Source organism: Aotus nancymaae, unplaced genomic scaffold, assembly GCF_030222135.1.
Source record: "Aotus nancymaae isolate 86718 unplaced genomic scaffold, 86718_ANA_hifiasm-v0.15.2.pri h1tg000103l, whole genome shotgun sequence".
In the NCBI taxonomy this organism is placed as follows: domain Eukaryota; kingdom Metazoa; phylum Chordata; class Mammalia; order Primates; family Aotidae; genus Aotus; species Aotus nancymaae.
Window position 1 is genome coordinate 5,220,045 of NW_026988518.1, and position 15,398 is coordinate 5,235,442.

The window sequence follows — 15,398 nt, forward strand, 5'->3', positions numbered from 1 at the left end:
AAGAAGCAGGCAGGTGTCTGTGGAGGCCCCAGTCCTCCGGCCCAGAGGCTCCGAGGCTGCTGTTGGTGTTCCAGCGGCGGGCGGAGGGGTCCTGCCCGGCATCTGGGCGCGCTAGGCCTGGAGCCCGGGACGAGGCAGACGGAGGCGGCGGGTCAGCTGCAGGCCAGCCCCGGTGGGTTTCCGCTCCCCTCCGCCTGCCGGCCCGGCCCGCCGCGGAGGATGCCTGGAGGTGGATGGGAACCGCCTGTGGCTGGGAAGCCCTCAGGCGCCCTCCCTAGCTCGGGGGCGGGGCCGCCTCTCCGCCGGCCCGGGTGGCGTGAGGGCTGGGGCGGGGGCCGGGGACCGCGCGGGGAGGGAGCGAGAAGGAGCGCGGGGCCAGCAGCCCTTCAATTGGCCGCGCCGCCCCTCGGCGCAGAGGCGGGAGGAGGCGGCCCTCCATTGGTCGGGCCCGGCGGCCAATCCCCGAAGGCCCAGGCGGAGGCGGGGGCGGCCAGAGGGGACCCGCGGTGCGGGCGGCGAGCGAGGCGGGCGGCGAGCGTGGAGCCAGGCGCATCGGAGCGGACCCCGAAGCTCTGCGGCACTCAGTCGGACCTATTCGCCCAGGCACCGCCCGTGCCCCGCCGCCGCGACCGTCTCCTGCGCCGCCCAGAGGAGCGAGCTCGGAGCATCCCCCGCGGCGGCCGCTTCTCGGGACTAGGAGCGGGGAAGCGAAGTGCGAGAGACCCGGGACCCCCGCGCAGTCTCTTCCCGCCGCCCGAACCACCATGACCCACTTCAACAAGGGCCCTTCCTACGGGCTCTCGGCCGAGGTCAAGAACAAGGTACGCCCGGCCCGGGTGGGCGCGGGACCCCCGGGGCGAGGGATGCGAGGCGCGCCCGGGGGACCCTCGGACTGGCCTGGCGCGGGGCCGTGCCTCGTTCACCCCTCCCGCTGTGGCTCACCGTTTTCCCGGGAGGGGACGTCGAGGCGGCGCGAGCGTAGCTGCCTGTCCCGCTCGCGTCCCGTCCCTGGGCTCGCGGCGCCGGCTCCCGGGCACCCGCCTGGCTTTGTTCCCGCGCCGTGGGACGGCACTAGTGGCGGGCGGTGGGTTCCCGGGCGCCCGGAGTCCCGCGGCGCCGGCCTTTCCGGCTGCGGGGGTCTCTGGAGCCGTTTGGTGGCTGCAGGACGCGCCCTCCGGGAAGGGGGCGCTGCTGCGTGGCCACTCGCCTTTAGGCGGGGCGCGTCCGCTCGGCTAGGGACCCGGCGAGCCGCTGCTGCCGCCCCCGCCATCTGCTCGGGCCCCGGCTGCGGGGGGACCTCGCGCCTCCCCCCGGGGAGAGAGACCGCCAAGTGTCCGGCCAACCCCAGGGCCTCCCCCGAAGAACGGGAGCCGGTCCGGAACCCATCGCAGTCTTCGATCTCAGTGCCTGGGAAGCATTTAGAGGCAGATTGCTGTCGCTGCTGCTGCTGCTTTTGCGAAAAATGGAGACAAAGCCTGAGCGCGCCGCTGTGGGAGTGATATCTGCTTTTTGTAAAACACTGAGAAGTTTGTTGTACATTAGACTTTCACGGCATCGAGGAGTATTTTTGTGTGTTGCTTTTGTTAAGGGCTTGTTTGCTGAGGCGGCTTATAGTTTGGAGCGATTGGGATTTGGTGACGCTCAGCTTTGCCACTGAGCCCAAGAATGCGTTAGGTTTATCTTTGGGACTTTTGGCCTGGGAAAGAGATGAGAGGCGTCCCCCTCCCCAAATCCTCTCCTTCCTTCCTCCCTCTCTGCATTCCAAGCCCATGACATCAGGGGTTTCTGGGGGGAGAGACCAGCCAATCGGCGCGGAACTGCGCACAGAACGCTCATTGTCTCCCTTCTGCTGTTCTGGCCAAAGCGCCACAAAGGAGGGCTGCTGTGTTTTAATTCCCATTAACCTCCCGGGAGCCCAAGCATGTCAGGATTGCCACCGCACCGTCCGACCGCTGGTAGAAGGCACTGGCATTGTCAGAGCTGGAACATCCTGGGGCTGCGGGTGTAGGCGGTGTGACTCGAATTATGTAGAGGTAATGAAGCGCACCGTTGTCAAGCCCCAAGGGAGAGTTGTGGCTCTCGTCTCCCGCTGTTAGTCTGCGCATCATACCGTCTTTGAAGCAAGGAGATGATTTTAGTCTGTGTATGTAAAATGGAAACGTTTAGGTCCTTTTCAAACGTGTTGCCCATAGTAGACAACAGTTTGCTAAACAGTTTTTTAGAGTGCAGAAGGTAAGCGGTTTGTGTATGATTGAGTGCAAACCTCACCAACTGAAAAGTTTGTTAACAAGTTAATGTTCCCATCCTCCTAGGGTTTACAAACCGAACTTTAGGAAGCTTTTCAGAGGAATCCGCATGTCCGAAATGTTGGACATGCTACTTTGGCCTAGTTGTGCACATTAATTGTGATCCCCCCCAGTGATCCTTGGCCGGCAGCAGTTGGGTCTCTCTACTACCTTTTGCATTGTAATTGAGGTACTGATAACATTGGCAGTCCTTCAAGTGACTTACTTTTCTTGGATTTTAATAACATCCATGCAAATTTGCTTTTTGCTGACTAATGTAGCAGCTTCTGCCCTTTTCCTGCTTACTGCTGAGCAGACCCAAGGAAATGCATACACAGGCTAGATCACCATAATAATTATTATAAATGTTTAAAAACAGTAAAACCTCAGTTTTCAGAACCTTCGGAAAGTTAGTTATGAAGGCTGTGGGTTTATCCCTTTAAGCATCGAGCCCATTTTTTAATAACCCCTTTTCATTTCTGTGGTCCTTTCAGACAGTATTCTTTCATAGAAAGTCTTTTGATCTTAACAGCAGAGTGGTTCTGTAAGGTGAGGAGGATTGCTGGGATTATCCAACATCATTTACAGATCAGTACACTGCAGCTCAGAAAGATTCGCTCAAGGTCACAGAAGTTGGACTGTTCTAAGAATTTTAACTCTAAAAGTGTTGAGGGAAGTACTTGGGGATGTTTTACACAAGCTCTGTTGTCACCTTCCTCTCTTTTTTTTGGAAATGGAGTCTTGCTCTGTCGCCTGGGCTGGAGTGCAATGGTGAGATCTCAGCTCACTGCATCCTCCACCTCCCGGGTTCAAGCGAATCTCCTGTCTCAGCCTCCCGAGTAGCTGGGATTACAGGCGCCTGCCACCATGCCTGGCTAATTTTTGTATGTTTTAGTAGAAACCCTGTGGTTTTGCCATGTTGGCCAGTCTCCAGCTCCTGATCTCAGGTGATTCCCCCCGCCTCGGCCTCCCAAAATGCTGGGATTACAGGCATGAGCCAGGGTGCCCAGCCCTTCCCCCCATTTTTGCTACCCACCTTTCACTTCTTGACATTGTGATTATGTGATACTGTTTCTGATCTGTTCTGGGCCTGGGAATCAAATAGCCATGACTGAGGCCTCAGGACTCCCAGGTGAAAGGTGGAGTATATGCAAAAGTGACATTGCGTGGTTTTGACCTTTTGATTCCTTCCTGCTTTTTCTTATTGCATAATTGATAACATTGCTTGAATGCCAGATTACCCCCATCCATCCCCAATCTCATTTGACAAAGAAGTGTAGAAACATCCTGGGGAGATGGTGTGGAGTGGACCTGGGGGTCAAGCATTTGTGAGTTCTGGTCCCCATTCTGCCACTTCTGCCTTCTGTGATGCTAGGCAAGCTACTTGACTTCTGTCTCCTTTCTAATCTGTAGAATAGGGGAAAACAATAGTTGCCACCCCCAAACACCATGTTGTGGAGATGTGTCTGGCTTACAGTAAGTACTCAGTGACTGTATTGTAGCTATTAGCTCTTAGTAACAGAAAATTAGTTGTTGGTATTATATTTCTTAGATTTGTATGTCCCTGTGTCTTTAAGTATTTGATTTATATTAATAGCTTTTGGTCTTACTATATAATATTCTAGCTGTAAAAAACAGTTCATCAATGAATTGAGGAGGTCTCTGATTTTAAATACTTTAATCAGTAAAATTTCAGGGAAAAATCTTCTAAGACACTTGATTGGTAAGATGATGATTCATGGGCAGGTGAAGTGGCTCATGCCTGTAATCTCAGCACTTTGGGAGGCAGAGGCGGGCAGATCACCTGAGGTCAGGAGTTCGAGACCAGCCTGGTCAACATGGTGAAACCCCGTCTCTACTAAAAATACAGAAATTGGCCAGTTGTGATGGCATGTGCCTGCAGTCCCAGCTACTCGGGAGGCTGAGGCAGGAGAATCTGTTGAACCCAGGAGGTGGAGATTGCAGTGAGCCGAGATTGCACCACTACAGTCCAGCCTGGGAGACAGAGTGAGACTCCATCTCAAATAAATAAATAAATAAATAAAGATGATAACATATGTCAGAACATGCAAACTTACTTTTTTTTTAAATTTATTATTTATTTATTTATTTTCAAGATGGGGTTTCACCATGATGGCCAGGCTGGTCTTGAACTCCTGACCTCAGGTGATCCACCCACCTCGGCCTCCCAAAGTGCTAGGATTACAGGCCTGAGCCACCTCGCCCGGCCAAACTTACTTTTTTTTAATAGGCAAGAAGTTTTGTGAAAACAGCCTTAAAAAGAAGCCTTAGAGTTCCAAACTTTCAGCCTGGAATATGAACAAAGTTTCTTTAATAACAAAAAAATGACACCAAATGATCAATAACTTGCAGTTTACAAAAACCATCAGAGAGCAGAAGGGCCAGGGAAAATAGAGACACTGGTATGGATGGCTTGGTGGAGAATGGAAACACTCATAAAGTAATGGGCCCTACAGATATTCTATAGGTTGAGCCAGGCCCTTGAATGCATCTTGGGAACTAAAATGTAAAGTGAAACAGCTCTGTGCCTTATAAACGATGAAAAAATTTAACAGGTCCTCAAGGGAAGCACAGCATTTCCTGGCAAAATGTTGGAGTTGGGGTAGTTTCCTGTCAAGTTGAGGTCACAATGAAGCATGTCTTCATCGGGCTTGGAGCAAATGCCACAGGAACCTTTCTTACAGGTCTCAGGGAAAGTGGAAGAAAGAAATAGATGAGTGGGAACGGGGAAGCTGAAATAATCTTACCTTGGTGTGTTTGGTTGGGTAGAGGGTAACTGAAATATTAAGAAGCACGGAGTCAGAATGCGCATTCTTCTAGTCTTCCGCTTCCCTGGGATGTCTGATTTGAGCAAAGCAGCTTCCCACAGGATCTTCTTGGTTACAAAATGGTATTTCTCAACACCTGAAAACCATCTTGGAAGACTTATTACCAAAATCTTTGGTTGTTGAAGAGTAAGTTAAACAATCATATAGTATTAATCAGATAGGACAAGTGTCCACGAAATCCTCCCAGCCTGTTTGCTGGGTGCGCTTTAGATGCACAGCTGCTCTGAGTCAGAGTAACCCAGGGTGACCCAGCTATAAATTATACCCGAAGATGATCTGCCTTGTCTTGCTGCTAGAGCAGCAGAATCTTGGTGAGAATGTGTTGGTGGGCTCAGCTTTTTTCTTTTTAAACTTGAATGTTCGGAAATTGGTTTTTAATTAAAATCTTTTTTTGTTTGCTTGTTGTCTGTCTCTTCCCACCAGAGATAAAGCTCTCTATCTTATTCATGGGTGTGTCTCAATTCAGTATTTTAGGATATAGCTTGGCACATAGCATATGCTCAATAAATATTTGAATATTTATTGACTTAATGAATTTATTCATTAGGAATAGATTTTGCTATCTCTAGACGTAGAAAGTTAAAAATTATCTCTGTAGTCTACATAATTCCGTAGTGCAAGTCTGATGATTTTAAAGGATGTGGTTAAAAACAAAATATTCTAAAAAAAATACTTTATCTTTTGCTCTCACTATGTTGCCCAGGTTAGTCTTGAACTCCTGGGCTCAAGTGTTCCTACTGCCGTGGCCAGCTAAAGCACTGGGATTACAGGTGTGAGCCACCATTCCTAGCCTTGTTTTTCTTAAGTAGTTTAATAGTTACTATTACATTGAAAGTTTTCATCTTTGCTGCTGATTTTGGGATTATCTCTCTTTTTTTTTTTTTTAGCCGGAGTTTCGCTCCTTACCCAGGCTGGAGTGCAATGGCGCAATCTCGGCTCACTGCAACCTCCGCCTCTTGGATTCAGGCAATTCTCCTGCCTCAGCCTCCTGAGTAGCTGGGATTACAGGCACGTGCCACCATGCCCAGCTAATTTTTGTGTGTGTGTTAGTAGAGACGGGGTTTTACCATGTTGACCAGGATGGTCTCGATCTCTTGACCTCGTGATCCACCCGCCTCGGCCTCCCAAAGTGGTGGGATTACAGGCTTGAGCCACCGCGCCCAGCCCGGGATTATCTCTTAAGACAGATGTTTTGACTGGGCTCTTTCTTAGACTCCTAAGTTGGGAATGGTAGAGTGTCCTCTGCAAGGGTTTGTCCAGTGCCTGCATTTTCCTGAATACGGCTGGAGAAGGGGCCATTGATCCAGTCCGTGACTTTGCTCCTGGTAGCAACCAGCCATTGCTGTTGGTTTGCTTTAGTTTTTGTTTTCCTGTCTCTACCAAAGCAGATAAAGAAGATAGACTTCGCTGAAGTGACAGGAGGTACCGTGCTTCCTCTTAGGAGTTTTTTGGTTGGTTTGTTTGTGTTTTTTTTAGAGATGGGGTTTCACCATGTTGGCCAGTGTAGTCTTGAACTCCTAACCTCGTGATCCACCCACCTCGGCCTCCCAAAGTGCTGGGATTACAGGCGTGAGCCACCGCGCCCAGCCTACTCAGGAGTTTTAACAAGGATTATTATCAAGCTCACTGTCCAGCTTTTTATAGTCTAGTATTTGTGGAAATTGTTCTGTCTCTAGCCACTCTTTTAGATTTCAGAAACAATCTTGACAATGATGGCATTGCTAATACTACCATCAACAGAGGTATAGGCTTTTCTTCCCTATGTCTGTTTCCCTTCCAGGTTGGGACATTAGGGTTAGTGAGAGTTTCCTGCCTCCTTTCCCTCTTTAACAGTGTATCCTGAGCCAGGATGAATCTGACCTGCAGCATAAAAAAAGGAAGCACAGTTGGATGGTTTTGTTTTTTCACCTGTCATAACCATTGTATTCAGGAGAGTGAGGACATGCATTTCTTCTCTCTCTCTTTTTTTTTTTTTTTTTGAGATGGAGTCTCCCTTTGTTGCCCAGGCTGGAGCACAGTGGTGCCATCTATGCTCACTGCAGCCTCTGCCTCCCAGGTTCAAGCGATTCTCTTGGCTTAGCCTCCTGAGTAGCTGGAATTACCGGCACCCTCTACCACATCTGACTAATTTTTGTATTCGAGTTGGGGTTTCACCATGTTGGCCAGGCTGGTCTCGAACTCCTGACCTCAAGGGATACGCCTGCCTTGGCCTCCCAGAGTGCTGGGATTACAAGTGTGAGCAACTGTGCTCACCCCTGCATTTTCTTTCTCAGTATAACTAGGTGGTGGTTGGAGGAAGCTTGTCCTTAGAATTTGTTGGCAAGTTCCATTTAATTCTAGGCATTACCCTCCTGTAGCATATACCATGTGCATTGGCTCTCCTTAACTTTGAGCTTATTTTATAGCCACAAATGGGCTCTTAACTGTCATTCATATGTACTTGTACCCTGAGATTTTTGTTAAGGATTCTTGGAGCTTATAGGTAGATCCAGGTTGTTTGTAAGGACGAAGTTTATACAGTTTTGGAGTCCTCATTACAAAAAATATATAAATATCTTTAAAATTTTTTTTTTTTTTCGGAGACAGAGTCTCTGTTGCCAGGCTGGAGTGCAGTGGCGCAGTTTCGGCTCACTGCAACCTCTGCCTCCCGGGTTCTCCTGAGTAGATGGGACTACAGGCACACTCCACCATGCCCAGCTAAGTTTTGTATTTTTAGTAGACACAGGGTTTCACCATGTTGGCTGGGATGGTTTCCATCTCTTGACCAAGGCAGGTGATCCTCCCGCCTCAGCCTCCCAAAGTGCTGGGATTACAGGCATGAGCCACTGTGCCTGACCCAAGTTTTAAAAAAACCTATGGCCATGTGAACCTTTTTGAACTTGAAGATGTCCCTATATCTGTCATCCAAGGTTCTTGTCAGAAGGAAAGTAGAACTTAGTGGCTAAGAATACGGACTGTGGGAACTGGGTTGGGTTCCTGGTTCCGCATCTTACTGTGAATTTGACAAGTGACTTAACCTGCCTGCTGTGTCTGTAAAATGAGGATATAATAATACTCATCTTTATAGAGTTGTTGGGAGAAATAAGATAGATAATCCATGTAAAGTGTTTAGAATAATGCCTGGAATCAGAAGTCCACATTAAATAAATTTTAGCCATGGTTTCATTTTGCTGACTGGTTCTCTGCTAATTATGCTCAGTCTTATGTTCTGAGCTGCTTTTATCTTCTAGTTGTTGATACTATCTCTAGAACTTTAATATTCAATCACGAATCTGTTTGTATCTGCCTGAGACTTCTGGTGGATAGGGGACCATGACACCAAGCAGTACTACTGTGTTTCATTTCTGTGTCAGGAATGTGATCTGCCTGGAGTCCTTATTCAGGACTCTACCACCGGGCAGCCCCTGTGGCATTTCCACGGTGAAAACACCAGGTCTCTAGATGTGTAGCATTCTGTCACATTGCTCTGGGGGCTGAGGACTTCTCTGCAGAGCTAGAGGTCTTGCTTACTGGGCACGGTTTTATTCTGCTTTTTCTGCCTTAGAGGTTGATTCATTTTAAATAAGATATATCTTTCCTTTCTTGGTTTCAGATAGGGCTTTTATTCCTCCACAGCTGGTTGGTTAACATATTTACCTTCAAGTGTTTGAATCTGGAGGCTTTCAGTTTATGTGTTCATATGAAGGCTCTACTGAGACCTGTGTAAAGCAAGTCCTTCAGTAGAGAAGACTAATGCCTAGTTTTTCCCCACAAGGTAGGGAGGGACAGGAAACTTCAGGGTGTAGGTGTGACTGTTGGGTGCTGTGTCTGCAGTGGGAAGGTCAGGGAATTGGAGGCATGAATGCAGAAAAAAGAGGAGACCTTTTGTGCTTGGAAGCACTCTTCTGGGTGAGCGTAACCTAAGCATTTATGGCTATTTCTCCAATTCTGGGGCATTTTCCAGGGAACTGTGGCCAGGGAACTTCAGCATTGCTTCTTCCCCTCTCCACTCCTAAATATTTGGACACTGATCTTTCTCCATTATCTACAACTTCTTACCCTTAGTTTTACCAGGCTCTACGAATGGATAGTGTGCTTCATTAGTGCGTGTTTCCCTGTCTCCTTTGTTTCTTGTGGGAGGAGATAGGAGAGAAAACAATCAATACCATGTGTAGCAAGTCTCTGTCATGCTGTTGGTTAATTCAAACATGTGATTCTACTTTGAATGCAAAAATAGCAACAGCAATCATATTATGCTTCTAATCGAGTATAGTATAGAAATTATACGTACACTAGGCATCACATTGTGAGCTTGCTGCGGTCCTTGGTCCTTAGCAGCTGAGCTGGAACCCTAGGGCTGCCCTTTAAAGTCCACCTGTGGCTAGATGCCTTCCCCTGAATGGTCCCATTCTCTACTCTGAATACTGGGGTGCATTTGTTTCTGGATTTTCCTTATCTTCAAAGACTTGGATGTTGTATTTTTAAAAAACCCCATCCCCAGCTCTCCCAGCTCACACACATGCATTCTTTGCCAGCCAGATTTTCATTTCAAGTTTTCTTCCTCTCTGGGCTTTCCCCCGCTTCTTTTTCTTCTTTAGTGACACCCTGTCCTGCAGTCGGTCTTACATCACACTTCAAAAACATGCATGCGGCAGGAGGTTAGTCTTTATATGGGCCAGTGGAAGAGTTAAAGTGTTTTTAGTCTGAAACATCTCTACCAAGTATCTTATGAACTTTTATTACTCTTTTTAAACAGTCTTGCTCTGTCACCTGGGCTGGAGTAGTGGTGTGATCTCGGCCCACTGCAACCTCTACCTCCTGGGTTCAAGTGATTCTCCTGCCTCAACCTCCTGAATAGCTGGGACTACAGGCCTGTACCACCATGCCTGGCTAATTTTTTGTATTTTTAAATACAGACGGGGTTTCACCATGTTGGCCAGGCTCGTCTCAAACTCCTGACCTCAGGTGATTTGCCTGCCGTGGCCTCCCAGAGTCTTGGGTTTACAGGCTTGAGCCACTGCATCCAGCCCAATTAGTCCTCTCTGCAACTGGGCAATATATTCATGTGCATTAGTCTGATACAATGATATTGGTGGTGGGTACATTTCAGTATATTGTCACGTCTCTGTGAGTTAAAAGGACTTTATGTTAAGCCAGCGTCTAAGCATCTTCAGGTGGATAGCATGAGTGCCTGTGCTAAGACTATAGAGGACGGAGAGTTCCTGTCTCTCAGCTTGGTTGTGGGGTAGGGATGGGGGAGCATCCAGTGATGGAAAAAGGCTCAGACTTGGAGCCAGATCTGGGTCCGAATCTCTGCTGAGCCCACAATCTTTGGACAGGTCATCTCTGCCTGAAGACAGTACATCTACCTCGGGGTGCCATCTTCCTTGCTTATGAGAACCACTTCTCTTTCTGCAAACAGTTCCAAAATAGAAAAGTAAATAAGTGAAAGTGTCCTGTATCCCTTACCTCTACCCTAACTGCTTATACTGCTTGGAAAATTGTTCAGCCATTTTCAAAACTGAATTATAGTCTGTTGTATGGATTTCCACTGTCTAAAAAAAAAAAGACTCTTAAAAAAAAAAGTTCATCTATCTACTGGTAGATATTTCCTTTAAAAGTACTTGTGTGGGGCTGGGCACGGTGGCTCACACCTGTAATCTCAGCACTTTGGGAGGCTGAGGCCGGCAGATCACAAGGTCAGAAGATTGAGGCCATCCTGGCTAACACAGTAAAACACCATCACTACTAAAAATACAAAAAATTAGCTGGGCGTGGCACGTGGCTGTAGTCCCAGCTACTTGAGAGGCTGAGACAGGAGAACAGCATGAATCCGGGAGGCGGAGGTTGCGGTGAGCTGAGATGGGGCCACTGTACAAGACTCCGTCTCAAAAAAAAAAAAAGTAGTTGTGTGGAAAAGTGTGTAACTTTTGACCTAACATTTAAATGTATTTAGGTATTGCCAAATTGCTCTTCAAAAAAAATTATTTCCTACCAATGGTATGAAAGAGGAGGAGGATCTTTTGATGTTGAAAAAAAAAAAAGTAACTTGCTTTAGTTTCTTTATGACCAAGTCATGAGTCACTTACATCTGTAATCCCTACTCCATCTCTCATCCCCGGCAGACTCAGGTGGGAGCTGGCAGTGGGATGGGATGAGGGCATCTCTTTCACAAATTGTTTGATAATATTGTAGTTTTTTAAACAGGAAGCTTTAGGTAGCATTAAGATGATACCTTATCAAAATGGCTATCAATTCACATCAAGTAATTGGTTTTTAATGATATGTTGAATTCAGAGGAGGAAATCTTTCCAGTATCTTGATTGGAATGGCCAGCAAAGCATAGATGGAAGGATAAGCGTTGACATTTATTGAGTTCTCACAACTGTGAATTAACTCATTGATTCTTCCCAGTAACCTTCTGATGTAAGTGCTGTTAATGATCTCTGGTTGGCAGGGAAGAAAACCAAAGAAGAAACTTGGTGCATGGTGGAAATGGGCTTCTAACCCAAGCATTCAGTTTCCAGAGCCCATGCTCCTAACCATTTTAATCTGAGGCCAGAGTTCAGGGAGAATTGACATGTTTCAAGACGAGAGGATACTGATGCTGGAGAGAGCAGACCAGAGTAAGAAGCCCCAGGATAAAGTCCTTTAGCAAGAAGCTGGAGGAGGAGAGATTAGAGGGGCCTCCTGGAAAATACTAGGTGCTACATAGAGTCCCAGAGGATGACTGGAAACAGGCCACTGGATTTGGCTACTGAGAAGTCACTGATTACCTTTTTTTTTTTTTTGAGACAGGACCTTGCTCTGTTGCTCCCTCCCTGCACTCCCCCTTCACTGTTTTCCCCGAGGCTGGAGTGCAATGGCTCGATCTTGACTCACTGCAGCCTCGACCTCCTGGGCTCAAGCAGTCCTCCCGCCTCAGCCTCCCTAGCAGCTGAGACTATAGGCATGCACCACCATGCCTGGCTAATTTTTTGTATTTTTTGTAGAGATGGAGTTTTACTATGTTGCCCAGGCTGCACTGGTGACCTTTTGAGAGATCATCAGTAGAGCAAATTTCCAGGGGTTAGGAGAGAGTACTAAATGAGGAAATGGGGAGGCTTGGCATGAAATAAATGAAAAACAGGACAGTGTATGAGGCTGGCAGCAAGTTCAATCAAAGATTTGCGAGTTCAGGGAAGACGGGGTGGCCTGTGCCCATTGATGGACCAAGTAAAGGCAACAGCTCAAAAACAGATAGTGGGTGGGAGCAAAGCAGAAGGGCAGGAAGGTCAGCGGGAAGAGAAGGGGCCAAGCTGGGAAGGGGAAGGTAAGAGGACCATGAAAACGCAGCACTGAGGTGAAGTCCTCTTTTCATATGAAATAGGGGTGTCACTTTGCTTCTGACCTTATTATCTGGAGCCACTGATGTCCAGTGGGGAAGGGAGCAGGAATAGGAAGAGATGGCCCAGGCTAAGCCCTGCCTGTGAGCGCACTGCTGATTGGGCTGTGCCTTTGGAGCCTGGCCACTGCCTCACTCTCCTCTTTCCATTGGCCCTTGATCTGGAAGGGATGAGAAGTGGGTTTATTTTGTTTGAGCCTGGTTGTATGTAGTAAGCCTTTACCATATAATCTCCAAGAGACCTTTATGTTGGGGCATAGCACTCTGATGGAATATGTAATGCTTCCAGAGGAACTTATTTTTTTCTCCCTCATCCATGCTCTCAGATCGCATTACAATTATGTAAAATATGGAGTTTGCCTTTACTGCGGAGGTTCCCCTGTGATCTCATCACAGGATCCTTGCAGACTTTGGGACTGGAAAGGGGAAACCGTGTTTAGGCTGACTTTCTATTGGAGGAACTCTGAATCTCATCGTTGATTATGTCCCTCTTTGTCTTGGTGTATAAGAAGCTTGGACTTCAGTTTGCATCTAACCCATCTTTGGGTGGCATTTGTGTAGGACTTGGCGACATGCAAGTGTTTGAGCCTTATCTCTGACTTCATCTTTTTTTCCATACATCCTCATTAAAAGCAAAATGAACGTAATGACTTTTTACTTAGGTTCCCAAAAAGTATAATATATCTTTGTATGCTATTTCATAAGGCACAGTGTGAATGCTTTTAAAAGGAGGAAATGGGACCAGCCTGGGAAACACAGGGAGACCTCATCTCTACAAAACATTTTTAAAAAGGCAGCTGTGGTGGCACATGTGTCCTAGCTACTTGGGAGGCTGAGGCGGAAGGGTCCCTAGAGCCTGGGAGGTTGAGGCTTCAGTGAGCTATTATCATGCCCACTGCACTCCAGCCTGAGTGACAGAGCAAGACTGTCTCAAAAAAAAAAAAAAAAAGAGAAAAATAGGAAATTCTATCCTATTTTTTAATGGAAGTGTCATATTTTCTAATTTTCACTGGGGAAAAAATGGTGCTTTTTTGCACAGTTAATATATCTGTAAGATTCCATCAGCATCTATCCCATGTTTAAAATCAGATGTGTCCACTCTGTTCATAGCTGGTTGTGTAAAGCCGCCTTTCTCAAATGGGACAGACTCCATTGTAGTAAGCAAAAAAGCATTTGCAATCTGAGATCCAGGCCTGGATCTAGTTGCCGAGAGGAGTTCCAGATTTACCAAGGCTGACCCAAAGGGCTGAGATCCCATTTCTCCTTGGCTCACGTTCATGCCTTGTCCCATCAATAGCCCTCAGTAAAGGAGCCGCGTGGTGTTTCGACTCAGTTTTGGGGTTGGCAGATGAGAGCATGGGGATGACTGTGGTCAGTGATCTGTGAGATGAGGGCTCCCCAGGTTGGTTGAGACCAGTTCCTTCTCAGAACAAGACAGTGGATGTCTGGGACAGTGATGTTGAGGCAGATTTCGTGCCTGCCTTGAGTCACAGTAGACGGTGAGGCTCGTCCTGTGAAGCGGGCTTACTGAAGAGTTGAGGAGGGAGTGTACATTCTGAAACTACAGAAAAGTTGCAAATGTGTCACGTGCCTTGTCGTTATGGAAAGATAAATGACAGCTCTTCAGTGTTACCCATGCTCCTGACTCAAGGGTTCTTTGGGAGGTACCTAGAGGTCCTGCTGAAGAGACAGCGCTTGACAATCTGGAGAGTGGCAAAGAGCTGATACCTACAAATGCGGGAATGAGTTAGGCTCTTAAATACTCTAGCAGTGAGACAAAGAAAACAAAAACTTGAAGAACATCCCTAGTTTCATCTCTTTACAGCAAAATCTCTACAGATCTCCAAAATTCAAGACCTGCCTGGCCTCCTTCCCAGTGAGAGAATGTTCTCAACAAGCTTTGTTGGAGGTCATCTCTTCTTGCCTGTGCTTCATTGGCACTCAAAACATGGTATTTTTCCATGCCTGTTTGCTTCTAGTTCATCTCTTGGGAGTTTCTACATATGTGTGCCTGGTCTGTCCTCTGTGTGTCACTCAGTATAAATCACCTCCCTCTTCTGTGTGACTTCCATTTAAATATTTAGATGGGAGCTAACTCGCCTCCTAAACTTCCAGGTCATATGTAGCCACTCCTGGTTAGCCAGTTTCTCATAATAGGATGTATATGGTTTTTCTAATCCTTTCACCACCTAGTTTACTCCTTCTAGAAACTGATGTCAGCTTATCAGTGTCCCCTTTCAGAATGCATCACTCAGAATCGATCATATTGCCACAGATAGGGTTTAACCTACCAGAGTACACTGGGATTGTTAACTGACTTCCTTTGATTACAAAGCGTTAGCTCCTTTTGTTTTAATCAACAGAATCACTTGATGAGGTAGACAAAATAACTCCATGTAGAAGAAGGATTCTAATCCTTGCTTTGTCAAATTGACTTTTCCTGTCTCTAAAGTATGGTGATGATCACTGTGGGAGGTTTTCTGGCTCACATGAACTCCATGCGCACCCATTTCTTGTAAATAATGCTTTCCTTGATAACCTCATGGGGCTGTTTTGATTTAAACAAATAAGCAATACTGTTTTATAAAGAATTATATAACTGTGCAGACCAAGATAGTGTTGAGTTTTTAACTTACTCAACTCACTGAGTAGGCATTACTAATGATAGAACTTTGGGGCAGGATTTTACATATATTTTGAATAAACTGTGAGTTAATGTAAGAAAGATCCTTCTGATTCCCAATTTCCTTAATAAGTATGCTCAATAGTTTCTAAATTATTAATGACCAAAACAGAAGAGAACACATCTAAATCCAAACATTGAGGTACACATCACCATGAGTTTCTTGTGCCATGACATCAGCACAGTGGGCATGGTGTTCCTTCTGACTGTACCCTACT

General features: G+C 46.9%; 1 protein-coding gene across 1 annotated transcript in view; it reads left to right on the plus strand.

Moving 5' to 3' along the window:
- The first annotated feature begins 541 nt into the window (after positions 1–541).
- The window catches only part of CNN3 (calponin 3), a 30,169-nt gene continuing 15,312 nt past the window's right edge, over positions 542–15,398 (plus strand). Inside the window, exon 1 of the mRNA XM_021668158.2 lies at positions 542–821. Coding sequence (XP_021523833.1) covers positions 765–821 — 57 coding nt within the window. The 5' untranslated portion in view covers positions 542–764. The remainder of the gene's footprint in view (positions 822–15,398) is intronic.